Here is a 27,049-nt window from a genome sequence, read left to right as displayed (position 1 = left end):
ATGGTATTAGATGGTATACTGTTTCACATTTGTGTTTCTAAATACCTAGACGTTGGATCACGTTAAACATAGAGTTATAGGTTGTTCGAAAAAAAAAATATAATGTAAGACTGCATTTTTTCATGTGCGTCAAAAGGCAGCAGAGTAGTTGCTCTACCCGTTCGTCGTTTCTCTATTTGCGTACGGGAAGCTTCATTGAAGTTTCTGAAGACTTGACACACTCCCGAGGCGGCTAGAGAGCGGTTAAAAAGCCATAAACTTCTATTTTTTATAGTTTGAAGTCTGGAATATTTTTTTCTCTTATGTCTAGCAGTGATTAACACAGATTTTGTCCTAGAGTTCAAACTGGAAAATGAATAATTATAGCTTTTTATTTATTTATTCATTTATTTATTTATTCATTTATTTATTTATTTAGTTATTTGAATTAATTCAACTGACAAAAGTCTGATTAAATGTCGAGCGGTCAAAATTAAAAAAGCGAGGTACACTAAAGTCGCTTTTTACGCGGGGGATACATGCCGCGTAAAAAAACCGCGTGAATTCTGGAATCCGCGTAAAAAACCCGCCCTAATTCCGCGATGGATGATTTTCCGGAGGGTCCCAAATGAAAGGTAAAAAGCTGTATTTCCAAACGGTGAAGATTTTGGCGATGCCCATTTTTTTTAAATAAAGTTGTTCTACGATACACGCCGTGACGCACTTTTCAAATGGTTAGAGGCTCTCAAATTCGCAGGAATGGTTGAAGAGCTGTAATTTCTCATTTTTCCTCACTTTGAGCTCTAGGGCAAAACCTGTATTGATCAGTGTATTTCTTTAACTAAGCCTTTTAAATATCAAGAACGAATAGAACAAATTAGAAATTTGGTTTCAGGTAAAAACCTGCCTAGGGAATTTTGTGTTCCAATCTGTATGGAAGCCTCAACTACGCTGCTAAAAGATTTATGGCTGCTGTTCGAATTGCGGCAAACATAATCGATAACGATCAGTAATGCTGGCAGACATTAGGGTAAATTGCTAATTAATTACACAATCAAATCGTTAAGATGTTAATGATATTATTCAAAAACACAGCGCTATTATTATCGCAGTGTTTGAAGTATGTCTCAATGGATGCTGCTTTTAGGTCAAGATGAAAGGTGGAGTTCAGAAAGTCCTACCGTGCGTCTCAACAATACGTCTGACAAGGTATCAGGTATCGTCTGACAAGGCAATCAGAGAATGATAAAGACCATATAAATCAGGACCGCGGGTTTCAATCAGAGAAAGGTACAGAATTCGATTTGCTTTGTTGCGTTATTGATTGAATTTTCGTCTGTGCGAACATGAAGAGCGCGTTTGAGCGTAAGAAATTCAGTTATCTGGAGGGAAACACAGTGCTATCGAGCGAGCGGAAATCAACGAGATAATTCATGCGTGCAGAAAGCGAATTCATGTAGGACCACCTGGACTCATAAGCTCGCATATCCTCGTTCGGCTCGAGCGCTTTTATTCGTATGCGCGCTGGTTCCGACGGTGACAACGACATCGCCATCTGATATCGATTTGATTCCGGAAACTATCCATCTTGAACTTTCCGGCTTCGAATGGTTTAATTTTGGGTCTCACCGGAGACGATAATTTTCCTATCACTTTTTTCCATGTCACGAAACCTGATGTATGTTCACTTGTCGCACATGCCAAGTTGGTTTTTTTAAACATCTGCCCAAAAAAGGGTATTTGAAGAGATTTCTGTAATGTCGTGAAGCAATTCTCATCCTTTTGCGTGCCAACAAACCCTCGTCATCGAGATTAATGTATAAATGATATAACCAAATTATGACTCTCGAAAATTACTTTAATTACTTTGCTGAACATAACTCCAAATAATCATATGAATAAAAAAAATGTCAAACATTGCTACGAAAACTAGCCATCTGCAGAGCAACTTTATTCCATCCTTTCTTTGCGGTATCAGCAACATGGCTCGAACGGCACAGAAAACTAGAGATTTTAGGGTGTGGACATTACTTGATGTCTTTTGTCTACGTTTTGCGGTTTTTCGGCAGGATTGCAGCAACGAGAAAGTTTTGTATGAAACTGCTAATAGCATTGTACGAAATGGTAATTTTCCATCCCGGATCTATCCCCTCCGATCGTCAGATTTATTTTAATTGCATGTCCTTGTTGATCCATTCAGAATGGAGAAGTATCTCTTATTCCTAGGAAACGGTCGCCCGGGTCGCTTCAATTTTGAAGCTTTGATTGTTCAAGATACCACAACATACCACCTACGAAAATTGAATTTCATGCTGGCCATAAAAGGTGTCTAGACTTTTTTATTACATTCATTAAACAGAAACATTCTCTAATTAATGTGGGTGTGTTCTGCAAGGAATGTGTGTTGATTTGCTGGATTTGAGAGCGAACAGTAAAGAAAAAAACACCTAAAAAAAGTTTTTGACGGAGAAAATCGTTTGCTGCTTTTACTATTAATTTATCATCGTATTGATACCTATAATCACAATATTTAGATGAACGCTGTGGTCTTTAAGGTCTGAGAAAGTTAAATGCATGGGAATCTTCTACGCTATCGGTATCGAATAGTTCTAATGAACCAAGATGAATTAATTTTTGAGTAACACTCTGTTAAAATTCAAGTCACGTAGAATGCCATGTATTGAATCCATGGTAGTGTTATAATTCCGAAAACGTGCCTTCCGAATATAGTTTTCGTGATGTGCACAATACTAACGTGTAAGGTGATAACAATAGCCAACTGCCTTCAACTGGCTACCTCGAATAAAATTGCTCACTTCTCATAGGGCCTTTACAGTGGCCAGCTTGAAGACTGACTTGATTTTGAATATAATCACAAACGATCTTTTTTTAATTCAACCCACCCGTTAAAAATAACTCGTTACCAGCATCTGACGGGCTGATTCGATTGGCTACCCAATATTTTTGCCATCTAAATCCAGGACTGGATGCTAAAGAATCCTACGCACAAAAAGTTTGCAACTATGGTTCGTTTGCATTATTCGAACCGTTCTGCTTCGTAGAATGCCACCTGAAGCGTAAAACTCGAAAATTGCAAAATTACTGTTTATTAATTATTAAAAAAGTTTGATATTAGATTTCGAGCGGGTTGAGCGAAACTGAGCTTTCTAGCGCTCTCCTAAACGGTTCGTTGAAGGAACTCTAGAGTAAAACGTGCAAAGTAGTTAAAGTACTAATAAGTGTCTGTTTGTTATGTGCTTCAAGATCATGCTCGAAAATTTTATTTCTTTTAGTGTGTCATAAAATAAATACTTGATTTTTCAATTAAAGGGTAAATGCCATAAAGCTGTCAATGGAAACGTGAACAGAAATTGGTTTCCCCCGTGTTGTTTCGTGTATATTTTCGATGAAATCAATTGGTCTCGAAGGCTCATCCTTAAAACTTTTGTGGAGTTGCTCTTCTGTTACTCGCTGTTCATGTCTTTCAATGATTGTTTAAATCTTTAAAGGGCGAGCTTATCAAATTGAAAATTATTGCATTCGTTTTTTAGTGGACACGAAAAAATAAAAAGAACGAGGACCTTACAAAAAAGGTTTTGAAACTAAACTATTGTCTTCATGATGTGCTTATTATTTCCATTTACAGCTGGAAATAAGCCATCAGTGAGAATGTATTACAAGTAGTTTGAATGAGACGGCCAGACGAATTTGTCAGAAATAAATTTACTACAGTCAGTGGCAGGATGATAATCCCATTACTTTCTCGTCGTTGAACAAATTGGTCAAACTTGTGTTCTTTCACTGCCATCCTTTCAAGCGATGATGACGGTACACCCGTTACGAACACCGGGACTAGTAACGATAGAAACTGTAGCTGGGCCTGATAGAGCGTATCAGGCAAATCCTTGTGGCTTGATGGCAAACCAGCGGTGACCGCATAAATTATCCTGCTAAACCAACTATATCTATCGATACAGATGACTTGACAGGTTGGAATTCACTGCAGACCGTACGGACGACCGCTTTTCAGATGCGTGATTATGAAGTTGGCTTGGCAGTTCGTCGCGCTGAGGGCAACCACGATAACATTAAAGGTACACCAGAGGTTCATTCAGTAAGATGGATGTAAAAGCGTGAATAGATAACACGTCCAGCAGATTTATTAGTTGAAGAAATACTGTCGCTTGAATTCACGTTTAAATGATGTTACTGGGAGCAACAAAATCACTCATCAAATCGAAAGACGAATTGTACAATACCACAAAGATTGACCAGGATTATGGCTTGTAGATAATTTTATATCCCATAAAGCTGTGCCCTAGCTGGAAGCGATTGCAATTTAAAGTTATGAATTCTTGTGCCGCTTGATGTTCGGGGACGCAAGCATAATCTGGGACCCTCCTATTAGCCATCATGTCTCGAGAAGCAGAAACGAGGCCGGAAAAGCCAAGTGCCATTAACTGTTCACAACTGTCATAGCCCTAGACTAAATGGTTCATAAATCTTGGCCTTACAACCTTCGTCGTGCTGCAAAGTTCGCAACGCCCGCAAGCAACAGCGACGACAAAGATTTACATATTAAGAGTTTCGAAATGAAGAAGCTTTTACAAAGGTAGTTCAGATCGCCTTTGCTCTAACAAGACCCAGGCGGGGATGTTTTCACTGCGACTAGTCAAAGTTGGATCCTGCAACCGCAAGACCCGAACCGCCATAATACATGATAGCATCGCTACTACATTTGCTAGAAATTGGGGTAAACCAAAGAAAAACACAACTGGATGACATCGTTAACGACAAGGGACAGAATTCAGATAAATAATGGCGGGGGTTGTTCCTAACAGGTGCCATTAATTTTGACCTGTTGAAATATTTTTCTACTTTAGCAAGTGACGATTACTGGAGACATGAAAATCGATGTCACGCAGTACACCAATGAACGAATAACAAAATGTATTCCAAACAACCGAGTTACTCGATACGATGTTGGCTACTATGCAAAAAGCCAACGAAAAAACAGGGTTAATAGAGGCGAATTTTCAGCCAAATATATTTATGATTATAGTGCGATAAATAATTCTGCCTCCTAGATCCAGGCCGGTCGGCAGCTTATTTGATTGCATTGTATGGAATCGGATTGTAAGGGACAAATTGGAAGCAAAGGACGGAGCACAGAAGGTTATGGAAGCTGGCCAAAACTTAGTCGTGCTAGCGATATTGGAATAGTACGTGAGCTTTGCCACACTAGCACGCGGTACCGTTGACCGGGCACGGTTTGAGTGTCAAAAACCAAACCACAAAAACTGGCGCCAGTCTGCCTTGCAGCGGTGCTTTGTCTAGGTGGTAAATCAATTTCAATGTGGAAAGTGTGTTATTTTTTTGTTACGAAGAAGATGCTATTTATTCAAGTGAAAATATTTCAAAGTTTCAATTTCCATTGAATCAATATTTTTCTCGTGTCTAAGGGAAGCTAATGAATACTAAAAATATAAAAGTCTGATCAATAGTCTTGTTTCATTTATTTTGATTGCTTTTAGACGTGAGTTTATATTAGACAGAAACTGCCTTTTTAAGCTAATTTTTTTCTTCTAAACTTTATACAACTGTATTATAAAAGAAGGATCACGGTTTCTAAAACCTCTAAAGTAAACCACCAATCAACTTCAACGCCATAAAAGTGGTAAAATAGGGTACTAATGATCGTAATGACGTGGAATGTGCTGCGTCTAGGACCGCTATCTATTAGATTTGCCAACCGCATTTTTCTATCGCTACCCTTATCGGAAAGAAAACGACTCAAGGAGGGAAAATAGAATCTAGGTCAGCGGCTGTTTGCTTGAATCTTAATCGAGTGGAATCGAGTTGATGGCGATTGCCGACTATTGTGGCCAAACATCGATACACTGAGGCTCGAAAACGAACCAATAGTGCGTAATGCAATGGGGCTGACGTTATTTTGCTCCAACATTCCAGTAGAAGGCGTACTCACTCATTTTATGAAGAATACCATATGAGGCTAGGTAATTTATGCCTTGAGATACGATGCAAATGTACAGGTTATTTATTACCACAAAATTTTGTTAACAATTATTTTGTTAACGAAAACATAAACCCTCAAATCCACTATTCAATTTTTAAAGAGTATAGGAATTTAAATGTTGTTCTTATTCGCAAAAGTTTAGCCTTTCAAAGTCCTGATCGATGCTACTTTTATCAACGAAACTTACTATGTGAACACCAAACCAACAAAAGAAAATAAAAATTCGAAATTCATATCATTCAAGGCTAATTCAATTTTCCAAACCGTGAAAAATACGTTTCACGTCCTTATGAGGCTGCAAATGAATTAACTCAATCAAATAAAAATGAAATAAATGGTCCTTTGTCCGCGACCGCAGGCATGTGTACATTTTCCCTAACAGACTGGGAACGAAAAATAAGCCTAAAACACTTACGTTTGTTGTATGTTTTATCGACCGGTATGTTGCCATTGGGTTCCAGCCGGTCCAGATACTCCTCGGATGTGTAACCGTTGAAGGGCACTTTGCCGCCACGTGTGTGGCCATGTCCGTGGTGGTGATGGTGGTGAGGATGATGATGGTTATTGTGCTGCGTGCTGTCGTCGTTCTCCTCCCGTGATATCGCTGAAAAGACAAATAACAAATGATAAGTAAACGTGGGTCATTTTTTACACACTTAGCTAAATTGTTTTTTTTTCTGTCGGCCGGAATTACCGGAGGCTTACAGCAAAAGACCTTTTCGGGTACAGACAAAATCGATACCATGTTTGGCGGTTCACTGATAATAAAATATAAGCTTACCCATACAAAATTGTGATTAGTCACAACACTGACTTTACATCTCACCCATTTCAATATGGGGAATGATAAGACATAAATTTTGCAAAATATTTCCACGAAAAACTCAGTCAGAAAACTGAACGCCTTTAATACCTATTCATTCATCGTTCGTTGATGAAATGCAACTACTGCAAGAGCACGCTGAACACTGCTGATAACGTTAATTTTATCGAGCTATAATTATAGACAAGACGAATTGATTATCGTTCATTAAATTATACAGGGCCGGATTTAGACGGTGGGGGGCCCGGGGCAAGTTTGTTTGTGAGGCCCTCTTTTCTAAAAACATTTAGAGGTAACGTTCTGAAAGGTGACGAGCAAAAAAAAAGGTCGCCTAAGGACTAGGGGGGCCCCTTGAATCGGGAGGCCCGGGGCATTTGCCCCCTTTGCCCCCCCCTTAAAATCCGGGCCTGAAATTATATATTTATTACAACAGTAATTTATCACATTTTGCTATTGTTATTGTGTGTAAACACAGTAAGTAACTTGTAGGAGTTTTTACGGATATGGCAAGGGTTTTTTTGAAATAAATCAACTCAATGTTGTCTGCTATTGTTGAACCTTTCTAAGGCCAAGGAATTCATGCAACAAGATAGTATAGTAAAAAGTTGAACTTAAACTAAATACTTAATATATAAAAAAATTCATTCCAGATAATCGAATCACACACAAATTATTCAAATTTGCGGTTATCGTACATAAAATAAATATTTACTTTTGTTATTTGACTTGTATGATACAGTAACGTAACCAGAAATTATTTCTGAGGCAAAAAGGGGTAAAATCTTGAAAAGCAAAAAAAAAATAAATTGGACATTCATTATTTTCACAATTTCACAATTTCACAATTTCAATTTCAAAACATGCCGGAAGAGACATAAATGGTAACAAATATATCATAATTACAAAAATAAAATGGTTGTTCTCGACATACAATTTTTTTGATATTCAGGACATTTTTTAAACTGGAGCAATTCCGCTATAAGGCCGATACAAATTTCATTTTCATTTTATGTCAACCCCCCCTCCCCTTCAAAAATGTTGAAAATTGGAAGGGGAAGAAAAAACAGTTCAAGCTGAAAAGAGACTCCATCGCCGGAAGAAACGACATCATTGGGAGCGTATTCTTGCGGAGGCGGAAGGTTGCTTCTCCAGGCACAATGCGAGGAGTTTCTACAAGAAGGTCAACGGAAGCAGGAATCAAAACGTGTCAGCCCCTGTCATGTGTAACGATAGGGAGGGCAACCTGGTAACCGAGAAAACAGAGGTGGTCAGGCGTTGGAAGGAACACTTCAGTGTGCTGTTGAACGGTGAGGGAAACAGTGGAGTCGAAAGGAGCAGGATGACTATTGAGAATGATGGTCAAGCTATGGATCCACCATCCATGGACGAAGTGAAGAAAAAAAGAAAAGAAGAAAAGTCGGGAGCGAACAGCTGTATCGTGCCATCCATCGGATCATCCTGAGAGTGTGGTCAAACGAAGAAGAATCGCCTCGGACTGGTTGGAGGGTCTCATATGCCCGATCTACAAAAAAGGCCATCGCCTGGACTGTAGCAATTATCGGGGCAAAACTCTTCTCAATACCGTGTACAAAATTCTCTCCCGAATCCTGCTCCACAGACTGAGGCCGTTGCAGGAGACCTTTGTTGGCGAGTACCAATGCGGTTTTCGAGGGGGACGCTCCACGACGGACCAAATGTTTACCTTGCGACAAATCCTCGATAAATTTCAAGAATACAACTTGCAGACGCACTATCTGTTCATGGACTTCAGGGCAGCGTACGATTCAGTCAAGAGAAATGAGTTATGGCAGATTATGATTGAACATGGCTTCCCAACAAAGCTGATTAGGCTGATACATGCCACCCTTGAGGGTTCTACATCAAGCGTCAGGATAGCCGGTGAGATATCGGACTCGTTCGTGACGTAAGATGGTTTGAAGCAGGGTGACGGGCTGTCGAACTTATTGCTCAACATCGCATTGGAAGGTGCTATGCGGAGGGCTGGTGTGCAGAGAAGCGGCACCATCATTACGAAGTCGCACATGCTTCTCGGTTTTGTGGACGATATCGACATCATTGGTATCAACCGTAGAGCTGTGGAAGAGGCCTTCGGACCTCTCAGGAGGGAAGCTGCGAGATTAGGGCTTGTCATAAACTCTGCCAAAACGAAATACATGGTGGCTGGCAGAGTGCGTGGTAATCCGTCGGAGGTTGGTGCTACGGTGGTGCTAGATGGGGAAACATTTGAAGTAGTCGACGAGTTTATTTACCTGGGAACATTAGTGACATGTGACAACGAGGTTAGCCGTGAGATAAAGAGGCGGATAGCAGCCGCAAACAGGGCCTTTTACGGACTACGTAACCAGCTAAGGTCCCGCAGTCTGCAAATCCGTACTAAACTTGCACTCTATAAAACACTGATTCTTCCGGTGGCTCTCTACGGCCATGAACCATGGACACTGAAAGAGGCTGATCGGCGAGCTCTTGGTGGTTTTGGGCGTAGGATTTTGCGTTCAATCCTTGGCAAACTAGAAAATGGTGTTTGGCGCAGACGCCTGAACCAGGCATACAAATCGGCGGATAAAGTCAAGCAGATAGAACACGGCAGGCTTCAGTGGGCTGGGCATGTAGCGAGAATGCCGGATGAGTGTCAAGCGAAGGCTATATTTAGCAGGAATCCCGATAGAGGTCGTCGGCTTCGGGGTAGACCCCGCACTCGTTGGATGTGTGCTGTCGACGAGGATGCACGCGAAATAGGTGTTAGGGGCGATTGGAGGATAGCAGCCCAAGACCGAGGGACATGGCGACGTATTCTGGATTCGGCACTGGATCGATAATCGGTCTGTCGCCTTAAAAGTAAAAAAAGTAAAGTAAAGTAAGCCGTTTTGTTGATACCATTGACTTTTCAACAGCGTATATGCCTAATTTAGCTTTTTCATGCAAGTTACAAATGTCGTCACTTGCACACAATTTTTTTTGAAGGCTATTCCTTTTTTTCTTCTCAGTTTTATTCATTTTTTGCCCTCCCCCTAGCTAACTTTGAAAACCGTGAACATAAAACTATTCAAAATTTATATCAGCCCAATTTCACCGTTTTAATATTGCCTTTCTCCTAGAAAGGTGTAGCAATCGCTGGCAAAACCGAAGGTATTAAAGTGTTCCAAACTGCCGTGGGCTGTGATTTTGTCGTAAGCGCCAGAAGCACAAAATCGCTCTAGAAACGATTTTTTCCAAATCGTTCGCAAATTAACAGAAGCGCTTTGCTACGCAATCTGATTTGATAGAATCTGAGTAAATATGTTAAAAAACGTATCCCTTTGCTTTGAAACGTTTATTTATGTAAATGCATTGAGTTTTAACGGTAACGTCACTTCTCCTGCAAAATAGCAAAACCATTTCAACGTCTAGTTTGTCATGCGTACTGGTCGGTAGTCAGCAGCAAAGATATAATTTAAATTATGCACTCTACAAGCATGATACACTATCGTATCCGTGCCTCACCGTCACTTTTATGCAAAATGGCGCTAACGTCACTTTTTATTTTTGATATTTCTCAGTTATTAACAACATTTTTGAAAACGGCAACAAGCATCTTGAAGGTGGCTACCGATACTATAGCAATACGTGAAAATATGAAATTTGTAAATATGGCGCTTACGTCAAAACGCCAGCCCACGGCAGCAAAGGGCCAAATGGCATATATCACTCGACTCAGTTCGACGAGCTGAGCATTTTCTGTGTGTGTGTATGCTTGTGTGTATGTGTGTGTGTATGTGTGTGTATGTGTGTGTATGTGTGTGTGTATGTGCAACTTTTCAATCTCACTCGATTTTCTCAGAGATGGTTGATTCAATTTTCATAAAATTATTCTCATATGAAAGGTCTAGTTGCCCCATAAAAGCCTATTAAATTTTATTGTAATCGGACAAATTAACAATATTATCATGAACTGTTCAAATGATTTCATTTAATCATGAAAAATAGTTTATCAATTTTAACATCTATTGGTGTTGAAAACTTATTGTTTTTTAAAAATGGCGCTTGGGTCGGTCTGGTCGCACGCCGACCATTTGAACGCTGTAGAAGGATTTGCTTGATAAAATGCTCGTTTTTGAAGAGTCTCTCCAGTAATTTTCTGTTACGTAACGCTGAACTCACCTACCCCTCCCCTAACGGTCAAGGATGCCCCCTCCCCCTATGACATTGACATGACATATGTTATGTTTTAAATGTTCTGTAAAGTTTCAGTGCTGGCTACCAAAAATTTGTTATTTAGAGTGATAAACAAATCCAGCAAATATTATCAAGGTGTATTTTTTTCTGAAATCTGAAGTATTCGTGTAAATCTATTCAAACAATAATAAGCTTGAATGAGAAAGGCTGGGTCTCACCGCTAGGTGGATTAACTTAGGTTTTTTTTAATTGTCATTTTTGATTTGGCTCAAACTTTAGACAGATGTTTCTATTTCTGTTCTAATGCTTTTTTTGGGTCACGACTCATTTTTGAGAACCTCACAGAAGGTATTGATGATTACAAATATTTTTGGAGCCAAATCGAGTTATTTGATCGGTGTAAAGTCGTTGGCAAAGTTGTAAATAATAGTTTCGTCTTGCCGAAAAAAAATATACACCCTGCAGAGAAAAAAGAGGAACAAAATGAATTATAGAAAATCTATTTATTCTATCACAAAGGATTGGCTGTCTGTTTTTCAAAAAAGTTAATAAAAAATAAAACTTTGGTTTGATATGTATAACGTCTTCAGCAAAGATGTAGAAAGTAAAATTAATTTTGAATTAAATGTCTCAAGAAACTCACTTTTTATGAATTTTAACTTTTTTTCTACAAAAACTACACATTATAAGCTTACCAATGATAGTTAACTAAACTTGGAGCAATGAAAAATAAGAAAATTCAAATTTGTCAACACAAACAAATTTTTGTTCAAGCTTTTCTATAGTAAGGTATCGAACGTCTTCGTTAGTGGTTTTCTTCGGCCCCCTTTTGCATAAGATTGCTGCAGAAAAACTGCCGAAGAAAACCACTGACGAAGACGTTCGATACCCTATATCAGCGGTTCTCAACCTGGGGTACGCGTACCCCTAGGGGTACGCGAGAGCCCTCAGGGGGTACGTGAAAGAAATATCAGTAATGGCGGACAAAGCATTTTTTTATTAAACTTTATTTGTTTATTTGTTCAAACTTGCTCTTAAAACATGACTGTAGCAATCAAACAAATCACAGTTCAATTTGAAACCTGAACTAGACTACCACAACGTGAGATACCTCTACTCTCTCTCAATCTGCGAGAACATTTCAAGCCATTTCAGCAATTCTTGATCTTTATCTCTGAAATTAGTCATTGAATCCTCTACAAATATCGTTTTTAAGAGGAATGATAGAACCTTCATTTGAAGAAGAAAAAATCACAAGGGTTGTGTGCAAAGCCACGATCGCTATGTTGACGTAAAACTACATACGGTCGTTTGTTACATTACTTGTATCGAATATGTGCAATTTTGTGCACAAGAGGAGTTGAAGTTTTAACAGTCAGAGTGTACATGCAGATAGAGATAATTAATTTTTAATTACAAAAGGAAGTGTTGACCAATGCACCTACCGCTGATGCTGCCACCATCGTACAAAGGTAACTTTTTACAAAAGGGAACGCCGCTGCACCTACCACTGAGGCTGCTACCACCACTACTGCTACTGGTACCCGCTGCAGCTAACGCTGCTGGGTACCCGAAAATATTAACTCTGTGTCGGAACTTTTATAGAAAATATTGAAAACTTGAATTTGAGATCATACACTGAAAAAAAAATGTTTTAAATTGCAAAAAGTAATTGTAAAAAAATCGGACATATCATATAACATATGTACACTAAGGTCGCTTTTTACGCGGCTTCCGGAATTTACGTGGATTCCGGAATTTACGCGGGTTTTTTTTTACGCGGATTCCGGAATTTACGCGGTTTTTTTTTACGCGGAGCGACTTTAGTGTATATACTGTCCGGGTCGACCTTCGGAAGCGGTGGCCTCTTGCAAATTAACGACCTTTCTACTGATTTGCTAGGATTACTCAAACATACTATCTGTTCCGTGGTTATGACCAACGGTCATGAGTATTACAAATTCTACACGTTAAAAGTTAACCAAAATAAATCGTCATGCAACCTTGACCCGCAATTTTGAATAATGATCGGCTCATGCATAGTTTTAATTTATGTTTTTTACGGATCAACATATTCGCTTTACCCATATTTGATTAAACTTTACTTTTTCAATTTTACTTATGTCGCGAAATTCATGACCTCCGTCATCAGTGTGTTTCAGTAATCAGTTTAGATTTTTTATCATTATTTTTACAGCAGGCACATTCAGTCTCGCGTCCATTCAGCATCGTGTCCATTAGGTCTCGCGTTCATTCGTCTCGTGTCCGTATGCCTCGCGGCTGCATACCTAATAACAAATAATTTTTGTTAGAGCACCGATTTGGACTTTTCAAATGACTCCATCATATATGAACATTTAATATGAACATTCATAACATAAATACTGTGAAGTAATATAATACAAAACAATACAATATGATAAAACACATATCTGTAATGTCTGTTTACTGTACATTCACAACTTAAACCATTGAAATCACGAATCTCTCATGCATTTTAAACACAGAACTCGAAAGCTTAGATCTGCAACCCTGTGAACCATTACCAACCCAATCCACTTGACCTAGCTGCAGTCAATGTCGATAACTGGAACATGGCATTCAAGTAGGTCTAGGTGCATGGCACACAAAGAGTTAGCCTGGAGAAGGAGAACTACTCGGGCCAATTTAAAAAAAAAAAAACGATCGTGATCCAGAATCTAGTTACTGTAAACCGAGTACTAACCAAGTTCCAAGTTCCAATTTAAATTTAAATTATTTGATTTTATTCTCAGTCTCGCAATCTACCTGTAAGGTCTACCGAACAGACACCCGGGCTTATGAAGCGAAAGCATAAAAGTCCTACCGGCTTGCCGCGGTAGTTTATGCAAGTAATTGACCCAGTTTCATGCTATACTATCAACTCAGACTGGGACTGCAGGGGAGCAGAAAAAAGCGTCCTGTGGATGATACGGCAGTTTAAGCATCATTCTATGACCGTAACCGAGTGCGCTGTTATCGTGGAGAGTTGCAGGGAACGCCGGTTTGTTGATATACCTAGATTCAGGCCGACGCTAGTTACAAGGTGTTGATACCGGTTGAGGCGGAACGGTCGAGCTGCCGTTACTATAATACTTATGGACTATGGTACACCACTCGTGATTGCCCCGTGGAGATGATTACTCATTCATGGGTTGGGATTCTACGTTGCTCCATGCAGAAACGCACTCCCATGTGTAGTCTATCAACAGCAGACGTGATCGAGTTTCTAACTGATACCACTGTTGGGTGTTGTGATAAAGGCAATCTTGCTGAAAATATGATATACCTACCATCTTCACCACTAAACATAAATGCTCAGTTATAAGGAAATATGTTGGTTGCAGGTTTTGTTTTTAAAAGATTTTAAATATGACAAAAACGTATAAAACAGAAGCCATCATTTTTATGAATGACGATCTCTTTACTACTTCCATTTCCATAAAACGGTTTCGTGCCTGTGTTATTCGAACAAAAGAAAAGCTGAGAAGCTGAAAAACCTACTGACTCATTTCTTAACAACAAAAGGAACTAAACTCAAATCATCCAAGTATATAGTGGCCTATACAACTCGGTGGGAAGCGTTAGGCCGAACTAAGGCTTAAGTAATAACCGGTGAACGGAACACAACCAAAGTAACCAGTTTACTTCATCTTAATTAAATGCTGCTTCCAGTTTCCGCTGTTTCCATAGGAGCACGCCGTAAGTTTTCCACACTCTGTTTCATGCGGAAAACTCAAATCTTGATGATGATAATGATGCTTAGAAATCATTCCAGGAAACAAAGCGTTAAAGTGTGCACAATTACTTTCACTCTCAACAGCCACTCATCGGCAACATTAGCATCTTAACCTCAAGTGTTTTTCATGGCTAATTTTCCCGATTGTACTAAAAGCGGTGAGTAGGAGAAAGGGGCTGTTATTAAATTTAATATCCTATTGTATTCTAAGTGCTAGTCATGCAGACCGAAAGCAAGCGCGTCAGTTATAAATTGGTACCTTTTGCGCTTCATCATATAATAGCGCTTAAGTATATTACCTTATGACTATGAACTTAGTAACATTCAACGGTTCACCGCATTCCTTCTTGCTGGTTCATCCACATATCGATTGGTTATGTGCCGAGTATAGAAGAGTTTTCCGCAGGTTCCACACATATAGACAGCTGATCCCCTTTCCAGAATGACAGTTGCTTTTTTTTTCTGGCTTTTTTAAGTATTTTTCGAATTTCTGTCTCCCAAAGTTGTGTTTGGTAGTTTAATCACGTCCAGCCGGGTGAAAATTCGAGCCATTTTCATGTTTTATTAACCACCCCCGTAATCGGCAACATCCACAATCCGCAACCATGAGTCGGTTCGGTACGTCCACAGTCTGGTTTGCATGGGGAAATGGATTTTCGAGAGCTGTGCAGAAAAAGAAAGTCCGACTATTTACGACTTAACAGGATGTGAAAATTATTGCATTACTGGTTGCAAAAGTTTTTCCCACATAAAATATTCCAATCGAGCAGAAAACATGGTTGTTCGAAGCGGTGAAAGAAACCTCGGCAAAACGATATCGTTTTTCATTTGCCGTTCTGGAATGGAAACACACCTGCTTGAAAACGAGTTGAATATCAGGAGAAAAGGGAGAAGTCTGGCACACCAAAATGATAGTCTATTTCTCTTGCATTTTTGTTGCTATTTTAAAAACTCATTTTCTTTTGATGCTGGTGGTTGTGCTCTACCCAGATGGTATCTGGTGTCCAGTTTATTATTTCAATATAACATTCAGAGAAGAATGGATCTTGCACAGCACTGCCGGCATAAATAAAGGCTGGAGAACGAAGTAAAGCCTAAATTACGCATATCAGTTATTTACTTCCCATCATAAATATTCATATGGATGCTACAGACCACAACGACTAACTATTGAATGGGAAGATTTAATGAAATGTTAGGCAGTGAATAGAGATGTACTGCCAGTGATTTGCACACGGGAATAATTGTGTTTGATTAACTAGTTTGGGAAACCAAAAAAAAACAGTACAGAGATTGTGGTTGGATCAGCAAAACGAGTACCTATTATTTTTTATCATCCAATGTATCTAGTATCAATAACGGGTTTTATGTGCATTATAAGACAATCTCTTTTAGCTTTACCTCTTACCAATATTTTGCCCCAACTACGGCTCATCATCCGTTTGCACCATCTGTTTTGTCACTTGCTCGGCGCTTGAATTCAGTTCAAAGCGCATTAATTTAGGTGAGGGTATGGTGTACCATGGAACGGGGTGAAATTGATCAATTTTTATAACAATTTCCAATTACCTAGCTTCATGTACATTTTTCCCGGAATAGTATAATTTTAAAACAATTACTGGTATGTGCTCCAGTAAACCTCTATGGCTATTGGTGAAATTTCTATCGTCTACTTCATGAAATAAATTCGATAATTCTTTAAGGTACTATGAGGTAAATTGGGGTGAATTTGATCACCATTGAAATCCATGCATTCTTTCGGCAATGTGCTTTTTTTCGATATGCTAAAGTGAAAGTGGTGAAATTTCTATCGTCTACTTCATGAAATAAATTCGATAATTCTTTAAGGTACTATGAGGTAAATTGGGGTGAATTTGATCACCATTGAAATCCATGCATTCTTTCGGCAATGTGCTTTTTTTCGATATGCTAAAAATAAACGATGATTTCTGTACTGAAAAATATCATTTACAGCTAGTTTGGAAACGAAAATGACGATATTTCAGGTTATAATTTGTTTATTTTGTTTCACGAGCTGCTTGTTGCTAAATTTGCTCTTATTTGATCGTCGTTAGACCGATTTCAATTCGGTTTGTTGCAAAAGCTCAAAACTAGCTCTGAAATTAAAATCTTTGTGGTTTTCTGCGAATTCATCAGTATTTCTTTAATGGTATGGAATGATCATTGTTGAAAATTACATTTTTTGAGCTTTTATCATACTTTACTCACTTCTCCAAATTTAACGTAATTAACCCTCTACTAAGATTACTTTAAGTAAATTCAATATTTTTTTTTGTTATTTGGAAACTTGTTTGATAAAATTTGATTGAGTTTTGACTGAGTTAGAAGAATTTTTCGAAAATATGAAAAATTGGGCATGCAAGGGTTAACTTTGGCAGGTATGTGAATCAGGCAAAAGTTGCGTTCCAGGACACGTTAACATTGCCTAGTGTTGTAAGAGCAATATCTTTCGATTAGTATTTTTTATCACGAATTTTCAGGTGATCAATTTCACCCCACTGATCGATTTCGCCTCATTCCCCGCTAAACAAATAGGCTTATCTTGGTAAAAGACAGTGGTAGGCACGGCCGGGTGACGAAAAGTTTTTGCGATCGGTTTTGCGATTTCTTTGATTTGCTAATTTGTAGAGAAGTGACAAATAAGCAGATACAAAACTGTGAATTGTAAATGGCGTTCATAAATCACTTCAAAAAATAACACTGGTCGACGAAGGCGTTGCCCTAGCAAGATTATAGCTTTTTAACCATTCCTGTGAAATTTTGTGCCTCTAGCAAAACACGTCAACCAGGGTGGCCACTCGAAACCCGAAATTAAATTCCCGGTTTTTTCCCGGTTTTTCCCGATTCGTTCAAATATTTTTCCCGGTCAATTGTATCTCTGATATCTGTATTTTTCCACAAGTTAAGGATTAAAACAACGTGACTTTCGATTTGAATCCCAATATGCTCAAAGTCATTTCTTAAACGTGTTCAGCCTTATTGAATTCAAAAATCAAATAGCAAAAATTCGAAAAATGTGACGGATTTTTTTTTTTTTTGAGAGGAGACTTTGTCTACGAGTATTTTTTTAAGTTTGTGGGAACCATTCTCAATTAACTTAATTTTAATCAGGCCAATCAGATTCTCAAAACACTTCAAACACATTGCTTCAGCAACGCACGCACCTCGTCATCAGTGCTGTCTCTCTCTGGGTGTCCGCGAGAGGTTTTGCCTTTTTGGCTCCTATCGGCCTTTTTCTTCCGGGCTTCTTCATCTTGATCAGAAGGTTTCTTCTTTTTTGCCTTCATCAGTTCAACATATCGGCTATGTGAATTGCGAGCGTAAAGGATCAATGACTAGCAAAGCAATTCCTTGGTGCTACATTCCGATTCGAAACTCGACCTTCTGTTTCTTATACACAGACTTCGCAGCCTACTGTTTAGTGTACAGGACAATTGCGGGGCTAGCGCTACGATCCTACTGTCACTAATAGTCTTTTCCGAGCCGAGACTCGAACCTACGACGACTGGCTTGTGAGACCAGCATCGTACCTCGAGATTTCAATTTCGTCTACTCCACCGGCATCTTGTACTACATCGTACACCAAGCGCTGTGCTACAAGGCTATCCTAGTCCTGATTCACGACTAGGCACTCCAACGTGGCATTGTCATGTAATAAAATCAAAATCTTCTCAATAATCACGGTCAAGTTAAGAATGTTCTTGCCTGAACAAGCTATCAGATCTCTCGAAAAAGTATCAAGGCGCTTCTCGCTACGGCGGTAGGAAGTCAGCAATGTATTCATCGAATGCATAAGGTATGTACTCGCAAAAAGTGCACCATTTTTATCCGTGTGCAACTTTTTTGTTCGTGGGAAAAAATTGATGAAAAGCTGGGTGGGTATGACTGGTTTGAAGTGTATTATTTATGTGTGCAAAATTTCATAACAATCGGTTCAATGGTTATTGAGATGTCATTGAAACAAGAAGAAAATCGCCGTAATGGAAAATCCGACTGCAACCATAATATGGACAACTGGGAATCACCCATATAACTGTGTTTCGGGTGAAAAAAACATTTAAGGAGTAACAGACGACCGAGCGGCGGATTGTAAGTGGAAGAAAATCGAAGACAGCTGACCCTTTGAAGGCCCGGAAGATGTTGAATTATTTCAAGCGTATTCCGAACCTTCCGATTCACGACGTGGCTCTTAAGGCAAAATGTTTCGCCTGATTCGTTCAGCAAACCATGAAACGAGCTGGGCTTCGCGTTTTCAAGGTCCGGAAGGCACTGAACTGACGTGATCAAAAAAACACGGCGGCCAAATCCCGCGCAAGGAAGCTGTATCGAGAGTGGTTAACGAAACCGATGTGTGTGGTTATGGATAACGAAACCTACATCAAGGTAAACACAAAGCAGATATTGGGGCTGGAGTTCTACGTTGCCACATCACGGTTTGATGTTCCAAAAGACATTAGGAAAAATAAAGTGGACAAATTTGCCATAAAATACTTCCTCTGGCGGTAATATGAGTAAACCGTACATCACAACGGGTACCATCAACAGTGAAATTTACCGCACCGAAAGCTTCCAGAAGCGTCTGTTGCCCTTCCTGCGGTACCACGGAGGCGAGACACTATTTTGGCCGGACCTGGCATCATTCCATTACGCACAATCGACGTTGGATTGGTATAGAGAAAATAACGTATTTTGTGTACCAAAAATCGCCACCCAAATTCACCAGAGTTTCGTCTGGTGGAAAGATTTTGGGCCATAATGAAGGCCAAAGTTCGAAAATCGTCCAAGGTAATTAAGAACGAGTTTGAGTTGTAGAGAGAATAGATGAAAGTGACTAAAAAGGTCGGCTTCACTGTTGCGTAAAATGTTATGAGGGGTCTTAAGGGAAACGTGCGGGCTTTCAGCGATGGAAAGGAAATTGAATTAAGTAATTATGCCGAAACACAATTCATATGTATTAGTTCATTCCCTGAAAGTTTCAAGAAAATCCGACTTAAAATAAGCTTTTGGCGGATACTTGTTTGGTGCGTTTTTTTTCGAGTACAGGCCTTACTCAACAATTGTGCTTATGAGTATTCTTGGCGATATTCAGTGAATTTCCCGGTTTTTTCCCGGTTTTTCCCGGTTTCAAACAATTCTCGGTTTTTTCCCGGTTCTCCCGGTTTTCCCGGTTGGGTGGCAACCCTGGATTTAGCAGCCAACTGTTTAGTGCACGGGGCGATTGCAAGGCTAGCGCTACGATCTGCAGACAGTAACAGTCTCTCTCGAGCCGAGACACGAACCTACGACGACTGACTAGTTAGGCCAGCATCGTACCCTAAGATCAGTTGCAAAACAAAAAGCATATAAGAAGTCGTATGCTGCAACAAATAAAATAAATGAAATGTTTTCTTGAAAAACCTCGCAAACGATTATGCTGTTTTCTAAGAACATTTCTGATTGTATTTACATCAAAAATAGTTTTTTTTACAGTCAAATTGTGTAATTCACAGAACAATACGAATTTGAAATATGTACAAAAATAATAATGTTTGCCCTATTTTGTGGCAAGTGTGTAATGTTTTTTCAATTAACTGCTCCGCATAGCAAGTTCGTCCTTAACCCAAAATTTCACCAGCATTTAGTTTCCAAGCGGAAATGTGTGAAAACTGTGTAGCTAGTTTCGCTAGAGTTCGCCAAATATTTCTTCAAAAAGACTAGCTGAAATAAAAATCTATTTGAAAAACTGGAGAATCAGAACTGTGTGCCACTTATTTTAGCTTGAGGATAACTTCAAATAACTACTAATAACTAGTAATGTTAGTGAAATTGTACAGTGAAACTTATTTTGCATTGCTCTTAGAAAATGAAACAGTTTCTATTGTACATATGAGAATTTATGATTGATTCTCTCACTAAAAACGTTTTCTCGATAAACTGGCAACTTCCATTCCCAGACTCCGGACCGGTTTTTGACCCCGGTTCCAATTCGCGCTCGAAGTCCCACAGAGTCCATTGAATTTTTATAGACAACACCAGATTTCGACGTTTTATGCTATTCTAAGACATTTGGTGTCAACATTTATTTCATTTGAAAAGCAGGGCTGATAAAAGTAGTCAGCTGGTCAGCGGGTCAAAAAAGTAAGTTTAGTGATTTTTTGGTTAAAAAATTGACTGCTCAAGAAAAATGTGACTTTTAAGGGACCAACTTGCAGTCCTGCACTTCCATCTTCTCCATCATTTGTAATTGCATCATACACAATACTTTGAAAAAATCTTGGTAACAAAATCCCGATTAAATAAAAAATTCCCGACTTTTTCCCGCATTTTCCCCGATGTAATTCGATTCCCGACTTTTTCCCGCATTTCCCGATTGAGTGGCCACCCTGAATATGCAACAGAGGAAAGTTGTTTGAAAATACTATCTAGTACTATCCACAAAACGTCGTTAAATACCATTTGCTGCCTTGCGCCAAGAAATTATTTGGAGAAGAAAGTTTCTGCTTTCAACAACATTCAGTGCAAAGTCAGATAATTTTGAGAAGCTTTTGTGGGTCGTGATCAAATGCAAAGGCGAAAGATCTAAATTGAACTGATTCAACTGTAACGGATAAAAAAAAAGAATCAGAAAAAAAATATTTATCTGTTTTTATTTTATGGCATAGATAAAGTGTATCACTTTCACGGTGACACCCTGTACAGTCACAACAATACTAAAATCAGTTCTCTTTTTCAGATTTTTCTCTGAAATGTCCGAATTTGTTGCAGTGATTGGTGTGTGGTGAAATTTAAACCATGATATACGGTAATGTGATCGGAACGTGCCAGACGAACAGTCAACTATCAATTTGCGGTGAAAATTTCGCATGTTCCATGCAACTACGGTCAGGGTAGCGCGCAGTAATTGAATGCATACCAAGCCACCAGCCACCGCCGTCTAGAGCGCAATTAGTCTGATTGCAATTAGTTTAATTACAATGGAAGCACGAGATGCGTCGTCTCTGCTTCAGTCGCATTGAATCCTATCGTTTTGCAGGCGCAGACAGTTCAATGATAGACATCGTCTGTCATGAACAATTCATATATCACAAACTTGTGTTTTTTGTTTTAAATTTATCTAGCGTATTCAAAGTAGTATTATATTACAGCGCGACTACAAAGCTGAGCATATTGATTGTTATTGTTAGTAAGGACAAAACTGTTTTCAACAGTTGAGCTATAAGCTAGTGCAACCTACAGTATGTTATTTGAGAACCATGGCAGTGTGACACAGTGTGTAAATCCTAGATTTTTTGGTTGTTTGAATCGAAATACTAGTGAGAAACCATATAATGAATCCGATTGTTAGCAGGCATTTAAAATTAATTTCAATTTTACAAACAATTCAAAAGCAACAACTTAGACACGATGATGATCCCTTACAAGGAAGTAAATGATTCAAATGATATCATTTAGCCTGGTTTGAAGGGTCGGTTGTGCCATTTTGCTACAACTTCTGTCTTGCAATCGTAGGTAGTAAATTCGAGTGGGTGTACGTTGTCTTGAAATTCATTCCAGAGGGGACTTTTAAAAGCCCTTATTTTCGTGGAAAAACACATCAGCACGTACAGTATTGGCGACAAACTGTTTCGTGGAAGTTTTCAAAAGGTTTTACGTGTTCGTGTTTGTCTTGCTTTATTTTATTCACAACCACTTCTTGTGTCTTGAAAACTCCCCAAGCAAATATAAGACGGTTATGATGGCTCCTTTTGAATATTATGATTGTACTTATTTCGCGAAAATCAGTTTAAACTTGCCTATTAAATTATTGTATAAAAAAAAAAGAAACGCATACCTCCCTGGAATGTAGTGTTTCGTTTGTATCTAATTTGCATACGTAAACAGATTTCACCGTTACACAGTATCTTATCAGGGACAACAAGAAACCGCCTGCCGTTTTTTATTTACCCCAAACTCGGGTTCGATTAGCATTTTCTTCGTGTTGCTTTGACTGGGACTACGAGGAAGAAGGCGCAGCCATTGTTGTGGTTATTTTGCTAACACTGGGTGCAATTTTCACATAATTAAAATTTTATTACGACAGCATTATCTGGACAGATTATCACTATTTCTTTTCTGCGGGCTAAATTGCGTACTGAAGTTGTTTTCAAGTTATGCAAGAAGCTTGGCGAAGTCAGTGTTATATATAAATGTAAGCATTCGATGTGAAAATTTCAGCGTGTGAATTTGTGTTTATTTGAGAAAATAATACTAATTTGTAGATCATTAACCTACCCAATTTTATTTCTCGTTCATTTATAGACTTGACGAGAATAAGCTTATGAAGTGCGATCATCGTGAACCAATCTTTTTTTCCCGGGTCAAATTGCCAGCTCAGCATAATCATTTTACCGGTCATTGGAATCATAATCCTTTCAACCTTTCCACCAGGCGAAAATTTCTACAGGAAAGGTAAACAGCATGGGATGAATATTGTCGTGCACACCGGCAAGAAGTCAGGATTCTCGCAGATAATTTATAATCAAAAGCCTTCCGGTGCTTTTGCCGGTGGCTATTCAATTGGAGCAGATCAACGGAACGGTCCAGTTGTTTAATGAAAAGAAAGATAATGATACAAAATGGAAATTAAATCATTCGGTCATTGTTACGGTGATACCTTTATCAATAGAGCGTAGCACTGAACTGTAACTCTTTTTTCTACATTTTTGATTTGTATCAATGAAATATTTTCACATTGAATATTTTTGTTCTAGTATGAACCTGACTTCGTTCATAACATAATAACAACACTTTATCAAACATTCCACTAGCACCAGAGCACATTTAATATCTTTAACCGAAAAAATGCATTTTACTCGAAAAAATGCATTTTACATTACCAGTGGAGAATAAAAACCAATTATTCATTCGCTCTGTGTATCCTTTCGTTTTTCTCATCGATTTCATCCCCTAGGCAGCTTCCGATACAAAATTGTATGATGATCCAATCCATTATGACAGGTCACGTGTAACTCTGAAGAAAATTGCGAGAACCGACAGCTGAAGTGCCATTTTTTTCAGCAGCGTAGCACTTCCAGAATATAAAACAGGAGAAGTGAATATTTTGGAAACCAAATAACAAAAAAAAATGTGGGATCACATAATCTATCAATCTTACCTCTTAACTCGAACGCTCTTGCGATATATCTCTCTGGAAAATTATCTGATATTTTATGAGTATCTCATAAAATATCAGATAATTATCCCAATCCCGGGCTAACGGTCACTATCTTAGGGCAATTTTCAGAAATTAACTGGTGTTGGATTATAAACATGTAACTTAGCAAATTGATTATTTCCATTTGGGAAACCCTTATTACCACTAATCCGCATATGTATTCATACATAAAACTCACCTGAAAATAAAGTAGTGTGTGTGCAATCATTAATCGATTAAAAGAGAAAAATATCATTATTTTTGCTTAAATCCCACCACCACAACCAACGACGACAGATAATGAAACAATTTCCCCATAGCGAAATAATGACTAAGTAAATCCTAAGAGTGTGCGACCCTCACGTCTCTCCCTTCTGTTACGTTTATTCGGATTTCCCTTCTATTTCAGAAAAACTAATCGCATCTCGCCAACGCAGAATGTTTCGTCCTCAGCTCAAAACCTAGGAAGCATGAACAACGATAACGCAAAATGCTTTCGCCTCATTCCGAGATTTTCAAACACATCGGGATATCGTCCCCAACGATTCATCGCTTCAAATCCCACGGCTTCCGCGCTTTTCGCTAAGTTGTTTCATTCGAATAGAAAAATACACAGAGGGTGGTTCAATCTCATTTTGGAAATTGTTTAAAATGATTGATGGCAGGTGAAGACAGAGTTGGCCTGCATTCCGTCAGAGGATTTTGCGGCTTAGGGTGAGATGTATCAAACTTCGGGCGGTTTCCGGTTACGTAGAAGGATGACAATATTTTATTCTTATGCAGAGGGAAATCTCATGAAGTGCCCCTCGCTCTTGTGACTGTTATTTGTTTACGTGTTTTTGTGTTGCATTGATGAAAATATAAATGATGCCAATAATTGTTTATTTATTGTAATAAAATATTTAAAGATATCAGGATTGAAAATAAGAAAAAATGGCGATCAGAATGTCATTTTTTATTTACATTATTATGCAATATATCGAAGGTCCTTTGAATCGACAAGCAACGGTATTCGGATGTGCGGCGGATAAGTGTAAAAGTGTAATAAATGATTTTATCCTTTGTCATCTCGGCAATAGGATACGTTTACATTAGAAGCATGATGAAACCTGCGCCCCCGGGATGAGAAATGGTGAAAAATGTAAGGGTTATAGAGTTCATACTGGTTGAGAAATGAGATACAAACAAAAACGGGCAGTCATGGATTTTCCAACATCCGATTTTGAGGCAACGGAAATGAAGGATGTTAGGATCCCTTTTTTGAGAATCTATATACATTTTAACACGGATATACGGCTGGCCGATTGCGTTAGAAGTTGATAAAGGCTACAGTTTTCTCCTAAAGATGTTGAACTGTTAACCTCTCTTTCAGCGTTGTGAGTCTGTCCAGTTAGTATTGTATATGTAGCGAGCACACAACACTCTTCGAAAATAGTAAAATGCATGTATGTAAATTCACTAATATACTAGGCAAAAAATTGATTGGATTTTAATTGGATCTAAAATGCATTTGAATAGAATGTGGATTGAATTTCGATTGGATTTGGATCGGATGTGGATTGAATTTGGATTATATTTGGATTTAATTTGGGTTGGACTCGTATTAGATTTGGGTTGTAATTTTGATTAAATTGGGAATTGGATTTGGATTGCAATTGGAATGGATTAAGGTTGGATTTGGATTGAATTTGAATTAAATGTTAAGTATGACAGAAGGACGCTAATCGTTTGCAATTTCGTCATCACTTTTGGCTTTGAATTGGATTTGGATTTGGATTGGCTTTGGATTGGATTAGATTGGCAGGGTAGCCACTCATTTTACATTTTCGAGTTCCCGCATTTTTCCGACTTTTTCCCGCATGATTGCAAGAAATTCCCGATTGTCAAAAACGTTAACTAGGTTATATTCTATCGACGGTTGAACGTCAATTTTTGAACCTTAAATTGGAAGTAATAGCGCATATAACTTCTACGGAATTTACTCGGGACATTCTACACAAACAGTTTTTTTTTTATTCTCGTTTATTTTCCGTCGGTCTTCTTCCGCCACTGTTGTGGCCAATCACCGACGCCCAGGGAGACGACTCCACACCCAGGACCCTAAACTCACGACCCGTTTCTTATTAACGGACCGGCGCCAACGGCTTTACTTCCTCATGCGATGGAAGGCGTGATCCCAGAGATTTTTCGCCTCAGAAAATCTCCCGGTGTCGGCTAGGATTGAATCTAGACCAGTTGGGTTGGTTGTGAGTGGATCACGCCACCTCACAACCATCGACACCTATGTCGGCGGTGGGATTCGAACCCAGGCGTCGAGCGTGGTTGGCGGAGACGTTACCAACCACACTAGGCCCCCGCTTGTACACAAACAGTTGATTAGTTGCATAAAATGCAACTTTTGCCTTTCCATGGTAGACAGGTTAAATATAATTTTTGCGATTTTCTCAAATTTGCAAATCTTCCATTGAGCAGTCAATAATCGTGTTAGCTATTTTGTGCATTCATTATGTTTGTCTATCTGTCTTCTTAAAATATGAAGCACCGTTTTTATTCAACGCATAACAATCTTCTAGAGGAATAACAACAAACAAAACAGCACTTTGCGTACAAATTTTTTTTCCGTTGTTCAAATCATCGAAAAAAGTCATGGGAAGTTAAGGGTGAACATAAAACTACTTAACCTAAGAGTAAAAATATTTTGATTGAATTGATTATTTAGGGAACAAAACTTGTGACATGGATTCGCGTTTTTTTTTCCTCAAATTGAAGATAATGTTATTCTACGTTCAGGAAAAATACTGCGATTTAACTGTATTTCGTTTATCACGCGTTACGTATATTCAAAACTTTTCAGAAGTGAATTCACAACTTTTTCAGCATTTTGATTTACTAGTCCATCGAAGTTGCATCTCTCTGGTCATTTGCCAACATCTTCAAATTGTTTGCATCCAGCGCTCAAAATAGTCAAGCTGATAAAAAAATGATATTGGGGACTAACATTCAAAATAAGTGATTTCGAAACTTAAAAAAATAACCTAGAAATCAGAAAAAAGATCTTAGTTATTATTTTTCAAATTAAGTCTTTTA

The 27,049-nt window shown here is 38.6% G+C and overlaps 1 protein-coding gene across 4 annotated transcripts in view; it reads right to left on the bottom strand.

The window, feature by feature from the left end:
* The window catches only part of LOC129725457 (cyclin-dependent kinase 14), a 173,387-nt gene that overhangs the window by 34,596 nt on the left and 111,742 nt on the right, over positions 1 to 27,049 (bottom strand). For all 4 annotated transcript variants that reach the window (XM_055681329.1, XM_055681330.1, XM_055681331.1 and 1 more), the window contains one exon: positions 6,432 to 6,620. In XM_055681329.1, coding sequence (XP_055537304.1) covers positions 6,432 to 6,620 — 189 coding nt within the window. The remainder of the gene's footprint in view (positions 1 to 6,431; positions 6,621 to 27,049) is intronic.

Source organism: Wyeomyia smithii, chromosome 2 (genome assembly GCF_029784165.1).
Source record: "Wyeomyia smithii strain HCP4-BCI-WySm-NY-G18 chromosome 2, ASM2978416v1, whole genome shotgun sequence".
Classification (NCBI taxonomy): domain Eukaryota; kingdom Metazoa; phylum Arthropoda; class Insecta; order Diptera; family Culicidae; genus Wyeomyia; species Wyeomyia smithii.
This window is presented reverse-complemented; position numbering and strand designations above follow the sequence as displayed.